This window comes from Nomascus leucogenys, chromosome 10 (assembly GCF_006542625.1).
Source record: "Nomascus leucogenys isolate Asia chromosome 10, Asia_NLE_v1, whole genome shotgun sequence".
Taxonomy (NCBI): Eukaryota; Metazoa; Chordata; class Mammalia; order Primates; family Hylobatidae; genus Nomascus; species Nomascus leucogenys.
Genome location: NC_044390.1, coordinates 5422985 through 5446814, shown reverse-complemented (window position 1 = coordinate 5446814; position 23830 = coordinate 5422985). Strand labels below are relative to the sequence as shown.

General features: G+C 38.3%; 1 protein-coding gene across 4 annotated transcripts in view; it reads right to left on the bottom strand.

Annotated features, from left to right (window-relative positions):
* Nucleotides 1–23830, bottom strand: part of UHRF1BP1L (UHRF1 binding protein 1 like) — a 104057-nt gene that overhangs the window by 18296 nt on the left and 61931 nt on the right. For 3 of the 4 annotated variants that reach the window (XM_030819754.1, XM_030819755.1, XM_030819753.1), the window contains 4 exons: nt 17637–17778; nt 4460–4653; nt 2638–4142; nt 2180–2355 (listed from right to left, as the gene is read on the bottom strand). In XM_030819754.1, coding sequence (XP_030675614.1) covers nt 2180–2355; nt 2638–4142; nt 4460–4653; nt 17637–17778 — 2017 coding nt within the window. Of the gene's footprint in view, nt 1–2179; nt 2356–2637; nt 4143–4459; nt 4654–14843; nt 15102–17636; nt 17779–23830 lie in introns of those variants that run through there. The other variant, XM_030819757.1, reaches the window with a different exon arrangement.

The window sequence follows — 23830 nt, the reverse complement described above, 5'->3', positions numbered from 1 at the left end:
TCCCAGCAATTTGGGAGGCTGAGATGGGAGGATCACCTGAGGCCAGGAATTCGAGATCTGCCTGGCCAGTATGGTGAAACCTCATCTCTACTAAAAATACAAAAATTAGCTAGGCATGATGGTGGGTGCCTGTAATCCCAGCTACTCGGGAGGCTGAGGCAGGATAATCAGTTGAATACAGGAGGTAGAAGTTGCAGTGAGCCGAGATCATGCCACTACACTCCAGCCCGGGCAGCAAGAAAAAAAAACTACATCTCAAAAAAAAAAAAAAAAAAAAAAAAAAAAAGAATAACAGGAAAGACAATCCCAGTTCTGCGTACAATAATGTGACTATGGGAAATCTACTTAAAGTTCAGGAGCCTCAGTTTCCTTATCTGTAAAAGAAGGATAAGAATAAGCACTTATACCTCACAGGGTTGAGGCAATTAGGTACATAGTAGACAAGAGGCTCTAGAGCCAGAATACCTGAATTTAAACCACTAATTAGCTGTGTTACTTTGGATTTGTTATTTAACCACTCTCTGAAGATAACAGTATACTACTGATAGAATTGTGAGGTTTAAATTCATTAATATATATACAAAGCATATAGAATGGTACCAACACAAAGTAAATGCTCAATAAATGTTAGCTTCTATTATTAGAGTTGTAATTCAAATTAAAAGAACTAAACTATTTAAGCACCTGCAACAGTATGAATGCGTCCCTTCGAAATTCACGTGTTGGCAAAGTGATAGTACTAAGAGGTAGGGCCTTTAATGGGTGATCAGCCCATGAGAGCTTGCCCCTACACGAATGGGATTAAGGCCCTTACAAAAGAGGCTTCAGGTAGCTTCTCTTGACCTCCAGAGGACTGCAAAATGCAACGCTTACAATTTGATGAAGTTTGATCTTGGACTTCCCAGCCTCCAGAACTGTGAGAAATAAATTTCTGTTCTTTATAAATTACCCAGTCTGTGGTATTCTGTGATAGAACAAAACAGACACTGCTTGGCAATAAATGGTAGCTACCATTATGGTACTTACATCAATAATACATATTATATTATTACTTACTATATACTTGTTATATTTATTATGTTACTAATTATCTAATCTAAGCTTTTCAACTAAATCAGTGGGCTTATTTCCTTTCAAACAGAAAGTAATTCAGGCCAGGCGTGGTGGCTCATGCCTGTAATCCCAGCATTTTGGGATGCGGAGGTGCACAGATCATTCGAGGTCAGGAGTTTGAGACCAGCCTGGCCAACATGACGAAACCCCATCCCTAGTAAAAATACAAAAATTAGCCAGGCATGGTGGTGCATGCCCACAATCCCAACTACTCGGGAGGCTGAGACAGGAGAATTGCTTGAACCCGAAGGCAGAGGTTGCAGTAAGCTGAGATCAAAATACTGCACTCCAGTCTGGGCGAGAGTGAAGCGCCATCTCAAAAAAAAAAAAAAAAAAAAAAGAAAAGAAAAAAGAAAGTAATTCATATTTGCCTCTGGTCTCCTATGTTTTTGTGTCTGAAGCAACTACTTTCTGACTATGGCCCATGCTTCTAATTCCTGTTTACAAACTCCTTAATGCCTTAATGAGGGAGATGCAACTAACACCTTCTAAGTCATTTCTAGCAGTCTTTACTGGGGCATTGGTTGTCTCTCAATAAAATGGGAAAATCATGTAGTTACACCATATACTATCATATATGTGAAAGAATCCTAATTTTGTAAATCAGTAGAATTCACCATGCAAATTAAGCCCACCTAATCAAATTTCCAAATATAGGAGTCTCTGTAATAGAGGCTGGTAGCCTTAATGTCGCCTGCTTTATGGTCTAAATGACTGCATACATATAATTGCTGGATCTCAGCCATAGAGAGGCAGGAGTATCTGGTTAAAAGAAACAATGGAACAACCATTAGAGGAAAGTTAGGTACTCTTGTACAGTCCATGTATGTATAAATAAGTCTTTTTGGGGGGCTATAATGAACAATTAGAATATATCTAAAAATAACTAAATATTATTAACAACTAACAATTACTGAATATAAGTAGAAATATTCAGTTATTTTTAGTTATGTTCAATAACTTTAAAAAGCATGGGTACAGTTAACAATTATTGAACTAAAAGCATTCCTTTTCTCCTAAGGTGTATGTATGTAATATGAATTCTTAAACCATATCATAACTTTACCTTTTTCCAAAAACATATGGCTATCACTTCCATCACTTTCTAACAACTGTTCTTCCAATATCATGCTGTCAAGTGAAATGGTATCCAATGACATTTGTGAAGAGCTTCTTTTCATATTCTTATAAGAAACACAGAGAGGAGCCAGGTTGGGTGGGCAACGTTCCTTAGGCTTTCCACTGTTAACAAAATTATTAGAAAGTTATTACATATAGAGAAAAGAATTCTATCTAAAAAATACTTCTAAGAAAATTAAAATATGTATATAGCATCCATAGCTGAAATTACATTTAAACGTATAAGCTCAAAGTGTTTTCATATTTTGAAACATCTACTCTTCTACATGTTAACAATGCCATATTTTTTCATGAGTTTTTCTGCCTCAAAACAAAATACACTCATAGGCACACACACCCCACAAAATAAATTAATTTTTTAAAAGGCCAATAAAATGTTGTTACCTTAAAGATGACTGTGATTTAAGTGTTCTAACTGGGGGGGTCTCTTCTTTACTGATATCCAGGTTTTCAGAGAGTGAAGCTGCTTCTGGAAGCAAATCTTCAGCTTTAAAGATGGACTCTATGGTTTCATTTCGTTTACTAGTTAAACTACTTGAAAGTATGTTTTGATTACCATCACTGTCAAATGAAAGCATATTTGAATCTTCTCTGTAGTTTAAGATACTACTTGAATCTGTATAAAATGAATCCTTTTTGTCACTTGTTTCTGATCCAATTTCTCCTGAGCCACTTTTGTAAACAAGTCCACTACTTTCATCTTCACTTATTTTCCCTAAATGTTTATCTGATAAATAGTCCATAAAAGAAATGCCTTTTTGCAGATTTGTATCACTAGCTGATTTAAAAAGCAAAGGATCCTTTAAAGGGACATGGCTAAGGTCAACACTCATAGATCTGTTGTCTGACATATGATTAACAGTTACACTTCTAATTCTATTTATATCCCTACTAATTTGTTTTCTTTTTGAAGACAAAAAATCCCCATTTTCTGTAGGCAAATAATCAGGTACCACTGGGCTCACACTTTCAGAAACAGGAGACTTAAGAGTATTTGCTTGATCCACTGGATGGAGCAAAAGAGCCAGTTCTGCACTTCTAAGTAAAATTCCAATACAAATGGATGTCTGACTAGCAGGACTGCCAGTTACAGCTTCTACATCTTTCCTTAAGTTCTCTGAAAGCAGGATAAGTGACTCATGCAGGAAAAGTAGAAGCAGATACTGGTAGTGATTAATCTGCATACTGACATGTTTATGAACGTGAACTAGGACATGAATATCTGCCTCTGACGAGGAAGAGGAAAATCTGAAAAATGTATCTGATGAAGAAGGCTTCTGACCGCCATTTGTCAAGGGCTCAGACTCTGTACTATAATACTCCTTCAAGAGCTTCTTCCGCTTCAATCGGCCAGCCAGATCACTAGATTCACTTTGTGATGTATTTAGAGATACCTGATTACAAGTCTGCGGCTCTTTTTGTGACTCTGCATATCTTGTTGGTTGACAAATCCAAATGGAAAGAGGGAATGAATCTACAAAACTTATTGGCCGTCCTTTTCCACTTTTCATCCCTTCATAATCTATCCAAAATTGAGAAAAGTACACAGCCCAAACATCCTTGGCAGCAGAAGTTTTAAGAGTGTTTTTATTCAATTGGGGAGTAATATTTCCTTTATAAATTTCATGCATTTTGGTATCTTGTTCATGAGCATGTCTCTGGAAAATTGGATGTAGAAGATTAAAATTGTCACAAGATTTGGGGAAGCTGGTATATGTTTTACTAAAAAAATCACAATCTTTAAAGTCTTGAAACAAAGCTTCCAGGTCAGCATGTCGACAGTTTGGACAGTGCCTTGTATTTGTGGCAATCATTTCAGAACTCTGAATAGAAATAGCACGTGGCTGATCTTGATGACACTCAGATTTCACTTCAGAAGGAATGACAAACTAGAAGAGAAGAAAAATTAATCTCATCCAACTGGCAAATCCATACATCTTGAAGATAAAAGAACATGACTTAGCTCAGAAATTCTTTTTCTTGACCTTTCCCCCAAAATACTACTTTCCTATTAAGACATAAAACACTAACTCTTCCCCTCAAATCTTATTAAATTGAGTAAAGGGGACTTACATGACCACTAAGAAGAGAATCTTTTTAAAAAACATAACATGAATTAATAATCAATGTTACATACATGCACAAAATAAATCGTAAAATAAAAAGAACAAAATTAAATCATTACTACTACTTGTTTGTATGATACCTTTAGCATTAAACCATCAACTCGAACATCAACATGCTCGTCAGATTTTGAATTGTCATTCAACTTGTACACAGCCATGAACTGATTAAGACTCTGTTTTAAATCCAACAGAAATTGATTTAACCATAGAATGCTTCTTTCATCCACAGTAAACTGTAGTGCATTCAGCTGGCTATAGAGGTTGGGAGATGGAACTGTGGAGACAAGATGTTTTTTAAAAATTTTTAATTGGATGGTTCTAAATCTTCCCTGAGAACAAAAAATACATGTTTAGTCAGTTTTATTCTTTCTTAAGATAAAACAAATTTGTGGTATTATTTACAAAATCAAAGTGATACATGTGAATAACAAACACATTTAGATAGACAAAAAAAATTTCCCATGCCTAACTGAAAAAATGTTTTAATATTTTAAAATACCTATAACATATAAATATATAAAACACATGAATATTTTGAATATATTAAATTAATCTAAAACTAACTGCATAAAACAGGAAGCACTGTTTCAATCTCTTTCCTAAGGTTGTATTTACCAAGAAGCAAACTTCTAAAAACATTACCTTCTTGATGAAGTATCACATCAAAGTGGTCCTCCATCACATATTTCTATAGACTTTACAACCTGAATCTTAATCTATATCCTCTAAAATGAGAGAGCTAAGTTAACCAATTTCTTATGAAAGTGCTATGCTAGCAGGTTCTCCTTGAAAGGAGGGACCATGCATAAATTTATTCCCCACTTTTAATCAAGGCCTATACTAGTGCTTGGAGCAATGTAAAAACCAAGTATCTCCTGAATAATAAAATGAATTCACTCTTTTTCATAGCTCTCCCAAAATAAACTAATATTTACAATTAGAGGGTATATTACTTCCTGAAATATATTTTTCTACCATAAAAGGCATTTTGTTTTCAGAGCACCTTGAAGATCTTTTATTCTAAAAATTCAGACATATTTATTCCTACAAAAGCTAAAGTTATGCATATCTAGAGCATTTAGACTAAATTTAAGAAAAATAAATCAAAGGTGTGAGACACCAGTGGAGAGGGAACACTGTAACAATGTCCTGAATATGGTTTATTTGCTTATTTATTTATTCATTCACTTTCCTTTAAGATTCACTGAATGTCAACTACATTGTCTGTCTTACCCTAAGCACAAAGAAAACAAAAAGAAATAGGGCATGGGCCTTTTTCCTTAAAAGTTCATAGTTTATTACATGAGACAGATACAAACAGAGAAAAATTACAATTTAAGTCTATCAGAGACAGGCAATTGTGAAGTGGAGGTGCTTGCCTTTTGGGAATAGAAATAAAGTGGGTGCTGCAGAGACTGCATCACACTCTGGAAGGAAAGGAAGGAGAGGGAATATCTCAACGTAGACTGATTGATGATGGTAGTCACAGAGTAGACTAGGGAGCAAATGCTGCCCAAGAGCTAGAGCACAGAAAGAACCCTGAGAGCAGATGTGGGACTGAAAAAGGAACCCAGGACACTAAGCAGTAGAAAGATCTATATGCAGGGCCGGCGCAGTGGCTCACGCCTGTAATCCCAGCACTTTGGGAGGCCGAGGCGGGTGGATCACGAGGTCAGGAGATCGAGACCATCCTGGCTAACATAGTGAAACCCCGTCTCTACTAAAAATGCAAAAAATTAGCTGGGTGTGGTGGCGGGCGCCTGTAGTCCCAGCTACTGGGGAGGCTGAGGCAGGAGAATGGTGTGAACCCAGGAGACGGAGCTTGCAGTGAGCCGAGATCGCGCCACTGCACTCCAGCCTGGACGACAGAGCAAGACGCCGTCTCAAAAAAAAAAAAAAAAAGAAAGAAAGAAAGATCTATATGCAGTTTCCAACAGAAGTCTACTTATAAAATAGATTAGCATGTAGTTAATAATACTTAAAAGCAGCTTGTAGAAACTTTGAATATTCTGATATCACGAAGGGAAAGAAGCAGGGTGCAAATTAAGTATATAAAACAAATACATGCATTAAAAACAAGACTAACAACGCTATACTTATTGCTACGGGTTGAATTGTGTCCCTCCAAAATTCATTTACTGAAATTCTATCCCCCTGTAGCTCAGAATGTATTTGGAGCTAAAGCCTTTAAACAGACAATTATGGTAAAATGAGTTCACTGGGTGGGCCCTAGTCCATTATGACTCATATCCTTATAAAAGCAGAACAGGAGGGACACACACACACACACACAGAAGGAAGACCATGTGAAAACAAAGGGGGAAGATGACCATCTACAAGGAGAGCAGTCTCAGAAGAAATAATCCTGCTGAAGTCTTCATCTTGGACCTCTAGCCTCAGAACTGTGAGACAATAAATTTCTGTTGTTTAAGCCACCTAGTCTGTGGTATTTGTTATAGCAGCCCTAACAAATGAATATACTTACATTTGAGCAGATGTCTAAAACTGCAAGTGTACAAGCATTGTTTTGGCTTTTTCTTCTTTATTGGTAAAATACAATGTGTACGTTACTTTCACAATGGTAAAAGGAAAGTTAAGAGATTATAAAAGTTGGATCATTTAGTATTGTTCAAAACAGAGATAATGAAGAATGAAAATTATCTACGTGAGGGTGCAACATACTATATTCTCTATTTTTGTTTATTTTTGAAAATTTCTCTAAGAAAACATTAAATTAAAAAACAGTTAAACATAATCTAGCAATTTCACTACCAGGTATCTACAGGGGTCAAGTTTAAAATGCAAGGAAGGAATTTTGTAACTTTTTTCAGAAAAAAGAAGTACAGATTATAGAATGAGATTATAATTCCTTTGCTACATGCTAACAAAGCTTGTATAAATAAGCCTGGATGGCTGGGAGTGTTGGCTCATGTCTGTAATCCCAGCGCTTTGGGAGGCCAAAGCAGGAGGATAGCTTGAGCCCAGGAGTTTGAGACTAGCCCAGGCAACAGAGTGAGATCTTATATCTACAAAAAATTTAAAATTAGCTGGACATGATGGCTCATGCCTACAATCCTAGCTACTAGCAAGGCTAAGGTGGGAAGGTCACTTGAGTCCAGGAGTTTGATACAGCAGTGAGCCACGACTGTGCCACAGTACTCCAGCCCAGGCACAGAGTGAGACTGTGTCTCAAAAAATTTGAAAAGAATTAAAAAAAAAAAAAAAAAACAGCTTAGAAGTCATAAATACTGGAAACTACTCTTAACTCTGAAGAAAAATTACTTGTTCAGGGACAAGGTGGCAGGCGGGAGGCAGGACTAGTTTGCAGCTCCGACTCGGATGGACATAGCAGTGTGTGGAGGCTCACATAGTGAATTTTTGCTCCAGAATCACTACAGGAATAAATCAGGAAAACTGAGAGGGCCCATAGACCCTCTGAAGGAAGCAGATTGCTCCTGCAGGACCTGAGAGACAACCCAAATACTGTGCTGGTACTCACGGTTGAGCCACTGATGGTTCACATCACAGAACTCTGTGCAGACAACCCCCAGTACCAGCCCAGAGCCTGGTAGACTTGCTGGGTGGCTAGATCCAGAAGAGAGAGAACAATCACGACAGCTTGGCTCTCAGAATCCACACCCATAGGAAAAAAGGGAGAATACCAGCCAGGCACAGTGGCTCACGCCTGTAATCCCAGCACTTTGGGAGGTCAAGGTGGGTGGATCACCTGAGGTCAGGAGTTCAAGACCAGCCTGACCAACACAGAGAAACCCTGTCTCTACTAAAAATACAAAATTAGCCCGGTGTGGTGGCAGGCGCCTGTAATCCCAGCTACTCAGGAGGCTGAGGTGGGAGAATCACTTGAGCCCAGGAGATGAAGGTTGCAGTGAGCCTAGATTGTGCCATTGCACTCCAGCCTGGGCAACAAGAGTGAACTCCGTCTCAAAAAAAAAAAAAAAAAGAAAGAAAGAAAGAAAAGAAAGAAAAAAGGGAGAATACCACTTCAAGGGAACATGCCATGGGACAAAAGAATCTGAACAACAGCCTTCAGTCCTAGACATTACCTCTGAGAGAGCCTACCCAAATGAGAAAGAACCAGAAAAACAACTCTGGTAATATGACAAGACAAGGTTCTTTAACACCTCCAAAAAAATCACAATAGCTCACCAGCAATGGACCCAAACCAAGAAGAAATCCTTGATTTACTTGAAAAAGAACTCAGGAGGTTAGTTATTAGGCTAATCAGGGAGGCACCAGAAAAAGGCAAAGCCCAATGTAAGGAAATCCAAAAAATGATACAAGAAGTGAAAGGAGAAATATTCAAGGAAATAGCATAAATAAAAACCAATCAAAACTTCAGGAACAGACACACTCATAGAAATGCAAAATGCTATAGAAAGTCTCAGGAATAGAATTGAACAAGTAGAAGAAACAAATTCAGAGCTCGAAGACAAGGTCTTTGAATTAACCCAATCTGACAAAGACAAAGAAAAAAAGAAGAAGAAAACATGAACAAAGCCTCCAAGAAGTCTGGGATTATGTTAAACGACCAAATCTAAGAATAATTGGTGTTCCTAAGGAGGAACACTAATCTAAAAGTTTAGAAAACATATTTGGGGGAATAACTGAGGAAAACTTCCCTGACCTTGCTACAGACCTAGACATCCAAATACAAGAAGCACAAAGAACACCTGGGAAATTCATCACAAAAAGATGATTGCCGAGGCTCATTGTCATCAGATTATCTAAAGTTAAGACGAAGGAAAGAATCTTAAGAGCTGTGGGACAGAAGCACCAGGTAACCTATAAAGGAAAATCTATCAGATTAATAGCAGGTTTCTCAGCAGAAACCCTGGAAGCTAGAAGGGATTCCCGCCCTATCTTCAGCTTCCTCAAACAAAACAATTATCAGCCAAGAATTCTCTATCTAGTGAAACTAAGCTTCACATATCAAGTAAAGATACACTGCTTTTCTGAAAAACAAATGCTGAGAGAATTCACCACTATCAAGCCACCACTAAAAGAACTGCTAAAACAAGCTCGAAATCTTGAAACAAATCCTGGAAACACAACAGAACCTCTTTAAAGCGTAAATTTCAGAGGATCTATAAAACAAAAATACAATTAAAAAAAAAAAAGGTATGCAGGCAACAAATAGCATGATGAATGGAATGGTACCTCACGTCCCAATACTAACATTGAATGTAAGTGGCCTAAATGCTCCACTTAAAAGATACAGAACCGCAGGATAAGAATTCACCTGTTGTGGGAAGTCAGGGACCCTGAATGGAGGGACCGGCTGGAGCCACAGCAGAGGAACATAAATTGTGAAGATTTCATGGACATTTATCACTTCCCTAATAATATTCTTATAATTTCTTATGCCTGTCTTACTTTAATCTCTTAATCCTGTTATCTTCGTAAACTGAGGATGTATGTCACCTCAGGTCCACTGTGATGAATGTGTTAACTATACAAATTGATTGTAAAACATGTGTTTGAACAATATGAAATCAGTGCACCTTGAAAAAAAAAAAAAAACAGAATAACAGCGATTTCCAGGGAACAAGGGAAGACAATCATAAGGTCTGTCTGCGGGGTCAGGAAGAACAGAGCCATATTTTTCTTCTTTCAGAGAGCCTATAAACGGACGTGCAAGTAGGGAAGATATCGCTAAATTCTTTTCCTAGCAAAGAATATTAATAATTAAGACCCTGGGAAAGGAATTGCATTCCTGGGGGGAGGTCTATAAATGGCTGCTCTGGGAGTGTCTGTCTTATGCGGTTGAGATAAGGACAGAAATATGCCCTGGTCTCCTGCAGTACCCTCAGGCTTATTAGGGATGGGAAAAGACCGCTCCCCAGTAAATTTGAGGTCAGACCAGTACTCTGCTCTTGAACCCTGTTTTCTGTTGTTTAAGATGTTTATCAAGACAATACATGCACAGCTGAACACAGACCCTTATCAGGAGTTTTTTATTTTGCCCTTTGCCTTGTGATCTTTGCTTTGCCCTTTGCCTTGTGATCTTTATTGGCCTCAAAAGCATGTGATCTTTGTTCTCCTTTTTGCCCTTTGAAGCATGTGATCTTTGTGACCTGCTCCCTGTTTGTACACCCCCTCCCCTTTTGAAGTCCTTAATAAAAACCTGTTGGTTTTGTGGCTCAGGTGGGCATCATGGTCCTACCACTATGTGATGTCACCCCTGGCGGCCCAGCTGTAAAATTCCTCTCTTTGTACTCTTTCTCTTTATTTCTCGGATCAGCCGACACTTAGGGAAAACAGAAAGAACCTACGTTGAAATATTGGGGGCGGGTTCCCTCAATATTCACCAACCATCTGCTGCCTTCAAGAGACTCACCTAACAAATAAGGACTCACACAAACTTAAGGTAAAGGGGTGGAAAAGACATTTCATGCAAATGGACATTAAAAGCAAGCAGGAGTAGCTATTCTTATATCAGACAAATCTTAAAGGAACAACAGTTAAAAAAGACAAAGAGGGACATTATACAATGATAAAAGGCCTTGTCCAACAGTAAACTATCACAATCCGAAACATACATGCACCTAACACTGGAGTTCCCAAATTTATAAAGCAATTACTAATAGGCCTAAGAAATTAGACAGATAGCAACACAATAATAGTGGGGGATTTGAATACTCAACTGACAGCACTAGACAGGTCATCAAGACAGAAAGTCAACAAGGAAACAATGGATTTAAACTATTCTCCGGCCAGGCGTGGTGGCTCATGCCTATAATCCCAGCACTTTGGGAGGCCGAGGCAGGCAGATCACAAGGTCAGGAGATCGAGACCATTCTGGCTAACACGGTGAAACCCTGTCTCTACTAAAAAAAAAAAAAAAACAAAACACTGGCCGGGCATGGTGGCGGGCACCTGTAGTCCCAGCTACTCTGGAGGCTGAGGCAGGAGAATGGCATGAACCTGGGAGACAGAGCTTGCAGTGAGCCGAGATCACACCACTGCACTCCAGCCTAGGCGACAGAGCAAGACTCCATTTCAAAAAAAAAAAAAAAAAAACAAAAAAAACTATACTCTGGAACAAATGGAGTTAACAGATATTTACAGAACATTCCATCCAACAACTGCATAATATACATTCTATTCAACAGAGCATGGAACTTTCTCCAAGACACAGACCATATGATAGGCCACAAAAAGAGCCTCAATAAATTTAAGAAAGTTGAAATTATATCAAGCACTCTCTCAGATCACAATGGAATAAAACTGGAAATCTACTTCAAAGGAACCTTCAAAACCATGCAAATACCTGGAAATTAAATAACCTGCTCCTGAATGATCACTGGGTCAAAAATGAAATCAAGATGGAAATTAAAAAATTCTTCGAACTGAACAATAGTGACACAACCTATCAAAACCTTTGGGACACAGAAAGGGTGATGCTGAGAGGAAAGTTTATAGTTTTAAATGCCTACATCAAAAAGTCTGAAACAGCACAAATAGACAACCTAAGGTCACACCTCAAGGAACTAGAGAAACAAGAACAAACCAAACCCAAACCCAGCAGAAGAAAGGCAATAACCAATATCAGAGCAGAACTAAATGAAATTGAAACAAACAAAAACAATACAAAAGACAAATTAAACAAAAAGCTGGTTCTTTGAAAAGATAAATAAAATTGATAGACCACTGGCAAGATTAACCAAGAAGAGAGAAAATCCAAATAAGCTCAGTAAGAAACAAAATGGGAGATACTACAACTGACACCACAGAAATACAAAAGGTCATTCAAGGCAACTATGAACGCCTTTATGCGCATATACTAAAAAACCTAGAAGAGATGGAAGAATTCCTGGAAAAATACAACCCTCCTAGCTTAAATCAGGAAGTATCAGATAGTCTGAACAGACCAATAACAAGCAGCCAAACTGAAATGATAATTTAAAAATTACCAACAAAAAAAAGTCTGGGACGAGCTAAAAAAAAAAAAAAAAAAAATACTTAGGAATATACCTAACCAAGGAGGTGAAAGACCTCTACAAGGAAAACTACAAAACACTGCATTAATGTTAGTTACAAAACACTGCTGAAAGAAGTCACAGACGACACAAACAAATGGAAACACATCCCATGCTCATCGATGGGTGGAATCAATATTGGGAAAATGGCCATACTGCCAAAAGCAATCTACAAATTCAATGCAATTCCCATCAAAATACCACCATTATTCTTCACAGAACTAGAAAAAAAAATTCAAAATTTCATATGGAAGCAAAAAAGAGTCCGCATGGCCAAAGCAAGACTAAGCAAAAAGAACAAAACTGGAGGCATCATATTACCTGATTTCAAATTATACTATAAGGTCATACTCACCAGAACAGCATCGTACTGTATAAAAATAGGCACATAGACCAATGGAACAGAATAGAGAATCCAGAAGTAAACCCAAATACTTACAGTTAACTGATCTTCAACAAGGCAAACAAAAACATAAAGTGGAGAAAGGACACACTTTTCAACAAATGGTGCTGGGATAATTGGCTAGCCATATGTGGGAGAATGAAACTGGCTCTTCTTCTCTCACTTTACACAAAAATCAACTGAAGATGGATTAAGGACTTAAATCTAAGCCCTGAAACTATAAAAATTCTAGAAGATAACATTGGAAACACTCCTCTACACACTGGTTTACACAAGGATTTCATGACCAAGAACCTAAAGGGAAATGTAATAAAAGTAAAGATACATTGCTGAGACTCAATTAAACAGCTTTGCACAGCAAAAGCAACAGTTAGCAGAGTAAACAGACGACCCACAAAGTGGGAAAAACTCTTCACAATCTATATACATCTGACAAAGAACTAATATCCAGAAGCTACAATGAACTCAAATCAACAAGAAAAAACAAACAATCCCACCAAAAAGGGATTGATGGCTGAGACAATGAGTAGGAAGTTCTCAAAAGAACATATACAAATGGCCAGCAAACATAGAAAAAAATGCTCAACATCACTAATGATCAGGGAAATGCGAATCAAAACCACAATGCGATACCACCATTCTCACTGCAAGAAAGGCCATAATAAAAAAATAGTACATGTTGGCATTGATGCGGTGAACAGAGAATACTTCTACACTGCTGGTGGGAATATAAACTAGTACAACCACTATGGAAAACAGTGTGGAGATTCCTTAAAGAGCTAAAAGTAGGCAGAGCATGGTGGCTCACGCCTGTCATCCCAGCACTTTAGGAGGCTGAGGCGGGCAGATCACAAGGTCAGGAGTTCAAGATCAGCCTGGCCAACATGTTAAAATTTTGTAAAAATACAAAAATTAGCTACGTGCAGTGGTGCTACTCAGGAGGCTGAGGGAGGAGAATCACTTGAACCCAGGAAGTGGAGGTTACAGTGAGCCCAGATTGTGCCACTGCACTCCAGCCTGGACGACAGAGTAAGACTCCACCTCAAAAAAAAAAAAAAAAAAGGCACTGAAAGTAGAACTACCATTTGATCCAGCAATCCCACTACTTGGTGTCTACCCAGAGGAAAAGAAGTCATTATATGAAAAAGATACTTGCACACACGTTTATAGCAGCAAAATTCGCAATTACAAAACGTGGAACCAACCCAAAGGCCCAGCAATCAATGAAAGGATAAAGAAACTGTGGTGGGTGGGGGCTGTGTGTGTGTGTGTGCATGTATATACATATATATGTGTGTGTGTATATATATATGTATGTACGTGTGTGTGTATATATGATGGAATACTACTCAGCCATAAAAAGGAATGAATTAATGGCATTTGCAGCAACCTCCAGCAATCAGTGAGTGGATAAAGAAACTGTGGTGTGTGTGTGTGTGTGTGTGTGTGTGTGTGTGTGTGTGTATCTTCTACACCAGCCTGGTGTAGCCTGGCCAACATGGTGTGTGTGTGTGTGTGTGTGTGTGTGTGTGTGTGTGTACATACATCTATATATATATATATGTATATATATACACATATATATGTATGTGTACATATATACATATATGATGTATATATCTATATATGATGCATATATATATATATATATACACATCTATATATGATGGAATACTACTCAGCCATAAAAAGGAATGAATGGCATTTGCAGCAACCTGGATGAGACTGGAGACTATTATTCTAAGTGAAGTAACTCAGGAATGAAAAACCAAACACTGTATGTTCTTCCTCATAACTGGGAGCTAGGCTATGAGGATGCAAAAGCATAAGAATGATACAATGGACTTTGAGGACTCAGGGGGAAAGGATGGGAAGGGGGTGAGGGATAAAAGACTACAAACGGGGTACAGTGTATACTGCTCTGGTGATGGGTGCAGCAAAATCTCACAAATCACCACTAAACAACTTACTCATGTAACAGAACACCACCTGTTCCCCAATAACCTATGGAAATAAAAAAAACTTTTTAATAAAAAGTAGAACAAAATTTTAAAAAATTATTTGTTCAATGATATATTTTATTTAAGAAGAACAATTATGGGGGCATGGCTGGAATACTATGATTATGCAATAACAGACAATGGCCACGGTGAATACAGGGGCAAAGAGGAGCAGTGTAATACAGTGGGGAAAAAACAATGAATTTAGATTTACAAGACAATACTTGAGTTTCAACTGTGCCATTTTACTCCCTATAAGATGCGGAGCAGATGTCTTCCTTCACCTATCTTGAGTTTTCTCATCTGCTTAGGAAGGCAGCTGAGAGAAACAAATGAGAAACACACACAGATAAACAAAACAAAACAAAAAACCACAAAAGATTGTTGAAACATGAAGATAGGATTAGATGCCAGAAGGTTTTTTATTTTTAATTAATTAATTTTTTTTTTTTTTTGAGACGGAGTTTCGCTCTTGTTGCCCAGGCTGGAGTGCAATGGCGTGATCCCAGCTCACCGCAACCTCCGCCTCCCAGGTTCAAGTGATTTTCCTGCCTCAGCCTCCTAAGTAGCTGAGATTACAGGCATGTGCCACCACGCATGGCTAATTTGGCATTTTTAGTAGATGGGGTTTTACCACGTTGGTTAAGCTGGTCTTGAACTCCTGACTTCAGGTGATCCACCCGCCTCAGCCTCCTAAAGTGCTGGGATTACAGGCATGAGCTACTGCGCCTGGCCAATGCCAGAATTTTAACCCAAACTAGGAATAAAGCAATAAAATAGATAGATAGCCTTGTAATTCCCAGGATGCCATCTTTTAATTTAGCAACAAAGGCAAAATCCATGGTATAAGGATCAGAAGTTCCTTTTGAAACTAAAAACATATATTAATAGGGTGGGTGCAGTGGCTCATGCCTGTAATCCCAGTACTTTGGGAAGCCAAGGAGGTCAGATCACTTGAGGCCTAGAGCTCAAGACCAGCTTGGCCAACAAGGAGAAAAGAAACCTCGCCTCTACTAAAGAAAAAATTACAAAAATCAGCCAGATGTGGTGGTTCATGCCTGTAGTCCCAGCTACTCAGAAGAATCGCTTGAACCTGGTAGGCGGAGGTTGCAGTGAGCTGAGATCGCACCACTGCACGCCAGCCTGGGCAACAGAGCAAGAATCTGTCTCAGAAAAAAAAACAACATATATTAATAAATCAATATTAAACAAATGGGCAAGAAGGTCTAAGTATTTTGGAGTTCTACTTTTAAAGAAAGGACATAAAACTTGTTATGCCTCTGATAACAAAACCTATTTCATCTAAATATTTTCAACTATGATTTTCACCTAACATGATGAAAAAGGTATCACATAAAAGAGGGCAACATTTAGTTTAAGAATTCCGAGATGGGCCAGGTGCAGTGGCTCACACCTATAATCCCAGCACTTCAGGAGGCTGAGGTGGGCAGACCACTTGAGGCCAGGAGTTAGAGACCAGCCTGGCCAACATGACGAAACCCCTATCTCTACCAAAAACACAAAAATTAGCCAGGAGTGTTACACACATGTAGTCCCAGCTACTCAGAAGCCTGGGGCACAAGAATTGTTTGGGCCCAGGAGGCAGAGGTTCCAGTGAGCTAAGATCACGCCACTGCACTCCAGCCTGGGCGACAGAGCAAGACTCCGTCTCCAAAAAAAAAAAAAAGAAAAAAAGGAATTCCTAGATGAACTGAGACAATAGCAGAGAGTTTTAATATTCAAAGAATACAAATGTACAATCATTTTAATGTTAGGAAGCTAAAGAGTTTTAATATTCGAAGAATACAAATGTACAATCATTTTAATGTTAGAAAGCCAAAGAAGCTTCTAAAAATAAAAATTCATGTAATTCAATATTTCTGAAAATTGTAAATGCCAAAAGTTGCCCAAAGTATACATTTAGGCATTTTAAAACAGTCAAAAAAATTCTCTACAGCTAAAAGGACAACTTCTGTTACTTTTTCAATAATATATAAATGAAGTTATATAACTGACATATAAATGGAGTTTTACTAAGGGGAAACAAATGACTTTATTCTACAAATAACCTAACTGTCATTGATTCTTTAATCTAACAAGCAGCTATTAAGCACAAAGTAAGTTGAATATCTGGAATAAAATGAATCATAAATACCAGATGCACTGGACATGGTGGCTCATGCCTATAATCCCAGCACTCTGGGAGTCTAAGGTGGGCAGATCACTTGAGGTCAGGAGTTCAAGACCAGCCTGGCCAACATGGTGAAACCCTGTCTCTAGTAAAAACACAGAAAAATTAGCTGGGCCTGGTGGTGCATGCCTGTAATCCCAGCTACTCAGGAGGCTGAGGCACGAGAATCGCTTGAACCCAGGAGGCCAAGGCTGCAGTGAGCCGAGATCGTGCCACTGCACTCCAGCCTGGGCGACAGAGCAAGACTCTGCCTTGAAAAAAAAACAAAAAAACAAAAAAACCTCATGATTCCTGCCATCAAGGATTCTACAAGCTAGGGAGGGAAAAGGATACATGAACAAATAACAACAACATCTAAAATTGTTAGACTAGACTTATGTACTATACACAATAAGAATAAAGAACAATAGGGGCTAGGCACAGTGGCTCATGCCTGCAATCCCAACACTTTGGAAGGCCAAGGCAGGAGTATGGCTTGAGCCTAGGAGTTTGAGACCAGCCTGGGCAATACAGTGAGATGCTATCTCTCAAAAAAGTAGTAATACAATAAATAAGGAACAATATAGTTTTATTTATTTTTCATATTTATAAAACTCAAAAATATTAACAAGAAAAAAATACCTTCTCAAATAATGGACAAATAGTAATAAAAAACTCTCTTACTTGGAAAATCCTTTCCATCTGGATAGTAATATTCTGTGAATTCTATATAGACAGCTGACATTTCTTGTGGAAGATATAGGGATTTTTTATTGCAGCAAATCATGCTTTTGGGGGAAGAACGACATTGTTCCGCTGTAGAGACCTGAAAAGATAAATAAGTTTACTGAAATCACACTGAATAAAAACCTTTCCAAATAATTTATGCAACCCAGACAGTACTTTTAAAACTACCTACAAAACTTTGCTAATGGTTAATTTCCAGTGTAAACTTTATATTTAACTTCACATGGAATTATTTTTAAACACCCATCGACTACTCAGAAAACTCTATAATCTTTTTGGATCCTTTATCAATCACAAAATCAACATTGTACAATATTCCTTACAAACTTATTATAGTGAGCCTTAAAAACAACAGACAGAAAAATAATGATAATGATATTCTATCAGATAATATAGATAAGTAAATGGCAGTCAGGACATAGATCCAAGTCCTCAAATCCAGAATGCTTCCCTGCACGCTGTTTAAAATAATCTTTATCATAATTTCTCCATTACCATGAAAAATAATAGAGGTATATACAGTTTCAGCTTGATAAAAATTCTGGAGACGAATAATGGTACTGGTTACACAACAATGTGAATGTGCTTAATGCCAATTATTATATAATATATAGATATAGACATAGGTTTTTTTTTTTTTTTGGTAGAGATGGGGTTTCGCCACATTGGCCAGGCTGGTCTCAAACTCCTGACCTCAAGCAATCCACCCACCTCAGCCTCCCAAAGTGTTGGGATTACAGGCGTGAGTCACTGCACCTAGCTGATATTATTAGGTTGGTGCAAAAGTAATTGCAGTTTTGCCATTACTTTCAATGGCAAAAACCTAAATGTGTGTGTGTGTGTGTGTGTGTGTGTGTATAATTATTATTGTAAATTCAGTCATACCTTACCACAATAAAAAATGAATTTAAAAATAATAGCTATAAACACTCTGTCAAATAGTTTGATCGCTCGAATTCATTTTCCAAAGACTATGTTTTATACACAAATCAATAAATGTGATTAATCACAAACAGAACTAAAAACAAAAACCATATGATTATCTCAATAGGCAAAGAAAATGCAACATCCCTTCACAATAATCCTCAACAAACTATGAATCAAAGAAACATACCTCAAAACAGTAAGAGTAATCTATGACAAACTCACAGCTAATATCATTCTGAAAGGGCAAAAGCTGAAAGCATTTCCCTTAAGGAATGGAACAAGACAAGGATGCCCTCTCTCACGACTCCTATTCAAAATAGTACTGGAAGTTCTAGCTAGAGCAGTCAGGCAAGAGAAAGAACGGGCATCCAAATAGGAAAAGAAGTCAAATTATTTCTCTTTGCTGACAATATGATTCTATACCTAGAAAATGCTAAACTCCACGAAAAGACTCCCATGACTGATAAGCAACTTCAATAAAGTTTCAGGATACAAAATCAATGTAAACAACCAGCAGTATTTTTATATACCAGTAACATTCAAGCTGAAAGCCAAACAACAACAACAACAACAACAACAACAAAATCCTAGGAATACATCTAACCAAAAGGTAAAAGATCTCTACAAGAACTGGGCCAGGCATGATGGCTCACACCTGTAATCCCAGCACTGTGAGAGGCTGAGGCAGGCAGATCACTTGAGGCCAGGAGTTCGAGACCAGTGTGGCCAACATGGCAAAACCCCATCTCTACCAAAAATACAAAAATCAGCTGGGCATGGTGGCACACGCCTGTAATCCCAGTTGCTCGGGAGGCTGAGGCATAAAAATCACTTGAACTTGGGAGACGGAGGTTGTAGTGAGCTGAGATCGCACCACTGTATTCCAGTCTGGGCAACAGAACAAGACCCTGTTTCAAACAAAAAACAAAAAAAAGTCCACGCTGCTGAAAACAATCTACAGATTCAACGTCATTCCTATCAAACTACAAACATCATTTTGCACAAAATTAGAAAAAAATATTTAAAATATTTAAAAATTCATATGAAACCCAAAAGCCTGAATAGCCAAAGCAACTCTAAGAAAAAAGAACAAAGCTGGAGACATTACATTAACTATACTATAAGGAACCAAAATGGCATGGTACTGATACAAAAACAGAGACATAGATCAATGGAACAGAATAGAGAACCCAGAAATAAAACTGCACACCTATAACTATTTAATCTTTGACAAATTCGACAATCACAAGCAATGGGGAAAGGACACCCTATTCAATGAATGGTGCTTGGATGACTGGCTAGTCATATTTAGAAGAATGAAACTGGACCCCTACACCTTCCTTTTTTTTTTTTTTTTGAGACAGAGTCCAGCTCTGTCGCCCAGGCTGGAGTGCAATGGCACAATCTCAGCTCACTGCAACCTCTGCCTCCCAGGTTCAAGCAATTCTCCTGCCTCAGCCTCCTGAGTAGCTGGGATTACAGGCAGGCACCACCACGCCCAGCTAAGTTTTGTATTTTTAGCAGAGACGGGGTTTCACTATGTTGGCCTGGCTGGTCTCAAACTCCTGACCTCATGATCCGCCCACCTTGGCCTCCCAAAGTGCTGGGATTACAAGTGTGAGCCACCACGCCCGGCTACACCTCCTACTATATAAAAAATTAACTCAAAATGGATCAAATGTTTAAATATAAGAAGTCAAACTATAAAAGTCCTAGAAGAAGAGCTAGGAAATACCATTCTGGACATAGGCTCTAGCAAAGAATTTATGGCTAAGACCTCAACAGCAATCACAACAAAAACAAAAATAGACAAGTGAGACCTCATTGGAGAGCTTCTATACAGCAAAATACACTATCGACAGAGTCAACAGACATCCTACACAACGGGAGAAAATATTCACAAATTATTCATCTAACAAAGGTCTAATATCCAGAATCTATAAGGAACTTGAACAAAAGTCAACAAGCAAAAACCAAACACCATTAAAAAGTGGGCAAAGGACATGAACACACACTTCTCAAAAGAAGACATATGTGCAGCCAACAGGCATATGAAACAATGCTCAATACACTAATCATCTCTAATCATCAGAGAAATGTAAATCAAAACCACAGTGAGATACCATCTCGGATACATGAGTTAGAATGGCTATTATTAAAAAGTCAAAATACAGATGCTGGTGAGACTGTAGTACTGCATGTTCTGACTTACAAGTGGGAGCTAAATGTTGGGTACGCATGGAGACAAAAAAGGGAACAACAGACAGTGGAGACCCCAAAAGGAGGAAGGGAGGAAGGGAGAAAGGGGAATAAGGGCTGAAAAGCTACCCGTTGGGTACCATGCTGACCACCTGGATGATGGGATAATCACACCCTGAACCTCAGCATCACGCAATATAAAAATGTAACAAACCTGCACATGTACCCTGAGTTTATGATAAAAGTTGAAATTTTTTAAAAAAACTATTTGTTTTAAGGTTCTGGTTACATTTTTTTCACACCCCAAAACCAGCTACTGTCATCAAAAATGTATATATTAATATTCACAAAGTTCAACCAATAAAGTTTTATCAGTTTCATTTATTTGTTTTAGTTTAGTAGACTCAGAGATGTATGTTTTTTCCCCATTCATCATTCAATAGACATGTATATGTCTCATATGAAGTAGAATAATTTTTCAATGGTTTACTTATGTTTCCTCTTATATAAACTGCCTAAGCAATCTTTTTTTTATTTTTTATTTTTATTTATTTTTTTTGAGATAGAGTCTCACTCTGCCATCCAGGCTGGAGTGCAGTGGCACAATCTCGGCCCACTGCAACCTCTGTCTCCTGGACTGAAGCGATTCTCGTGCCTCAGCCTCCCGAGCAGCTAGGACTACAGGCGTGCACCATCACTCCCAGTTAATTTTTGTATTTTTACTAGGGAGGGGGTTTTGCTGTGTTGGCCAGGCTGGTCTCCAACTCCTGACCTCAAGTGATCCACCCGCTTTGGCCTCCCAAATGGCTGGGATTACAGGCGTGAGCCAACACACCCAGCCAAATTGCTTAATCATTTTAATTTGTATAGTCTTTATAAATTCAAGTCAGTTCCTTACAGCATCTAATTAAAAAGCTTTTCTCTGCATATATGGAAACAAATTCTTTTCAATTCAAAATGTCAACTTATTTTAACAAATAACGGCTTATTTCTTTTTTCCTTTAAGAGTTAAAGGTCGGGCATGGTGGCTCACGCTTGTAATCCCAGCACTTTGGGAGGCCGAGGTGGGCGGATCACGAGGTCAGGAGATCGAGACCACGGTGAAACCCCATCTCTACTAAAAATACAAAAAATTAGCTGGGCGTGGTGGCGGGCGCCTGTAGTCCCAGCTACTCGGAGAGGCTGAGGCAGGAGAATGGCGTGAACCCGGGAGGCGGAGCTTGCAGTGAGCCGAGACTGCACCATTGCACTCCAGCCTGGGCGACAGAGCAAGACTCCGTCTCAAAAAAAAAAAAAAAAAAAGAGTTAAAAACTTATCCAAATTAGGACAAACATACTATCTTATGTTCTTCTACTTACTTTTGTTTATTTTGTTTTGTGTTTAGTGTGGTTGTGTATATGTATGTGGGGTTTCTTACTGTATTTCACTCACAACCATGTGGGATTATAAGTGATTCCTCTTTCTCATTTCCACATAAATTTATTTAAATCCTAAAATTTAAAGTCCTTTAAAAAGCTGGAGCATATGGTCATGCACCATATAATGACATTTCTGCCAATGACAGGACACTTATAAGATGCGGATCCCATAAGATTATAACATAGCTTTTATACTGTATTTTTACTGTACATTTTCTATGTTTGGTAAGGTTTAAATACACAAATACCATTGTGTTATAACTGCTACAGTATTCAATACAGTAACATGATGTACAGGATTACAGCCTAGGAGGAACAGGATATACCATATATATAGCCTAGGAGTGTAAGCAGGCTACATACCATCTAAGTACAGCTAATGATGTTAAGCAACACATGACTGTATATCGAATGTAAAGTAAGTAGTAACTGCATAATGAGAAAATAACTGCTAAATCAGAGTTTCTAAACATTGCCACTTCCGACATTTTAGGCTAGATAATTCTTCATTGTGGGGAACTGACCAGCACATTGTAGGATATAATAGGCAGCATCACTGGTCTTTACTCAGTAGAGGTCAGCAGCATCCCTGTCCAGTTGCAACAACGAAAACTATCTTCAGATAGTGCCAAATATCCCCTGGGGGGCAAAATTGGTCCCAGAGGGGAATCAACAGTTAAATAAAAACTTTTTGCATAACACTAAGTCTCAAATCCATAGACTTATCAAAATAAACCAGAACAATTTATAAATGATAAATCTAGAAATCTTTTATTTTTTAAGAATAGGTCATATATTCTTATCGTGTTGGTCTCAAACATTGCAGTTAGACCATGTTAGGTGATTATAAGCTGAGTAAGATTGTTAGTATAAATAGGACAGAGTTCTTAGCTATAGAATTATATTCACAGTATAGCCAATACAGTATATACAGTATACTGTAGTTCCATAAAGCAAAAAAGGCATTTTAGATCCTTCCACAGAGACTACTGTGTAATAAGGAAATTGGTCTCCCTTTGACCCTGCTGCTGGGAAGCAACTAGGAATTGGAATTTCCTATTTATGGTTGGTCCCTGATATAGTTTGGATATTGTCCCCTCTAAATCTCATGTTCAATTGTAATCCCCAGTATTGGAGGTGGAGTATTGTCCCCTCTAAATCTCATGTTCAATTGTAATCCCCAGTATGGGAGGTATTTGAGTCATAGGGGCAGATACCTCATGGCTTGGTGATGTACTCACAATAGTGAGTTCTCATAAAGTCTGGTTGATTAAAAGTATGTGACACCTCCCTGTGCCACTCTCTGTCTTGCTCCTGCTTTTGCCATGTGATGTGCCTGCTCCTGCTTTACCTTCCACCACGTGTAAAAGTTCCCTGAGGCCTCCTCCCCAGAAGCTGAGCAGATGCCCACATCATGCTTCCAATACAGCCTGCAGAACCAAAAGCCAATTAAACTTCTTTATAAATTATCCAGTCTCAGGTACTTCTTTATAACAACACAAGAACAGCCTAACACAGCCCCTGACACCACAGCTGATAGTTTATAATAGCAAAACGATGCAGGATGGAGCTGGCCACACTTGATA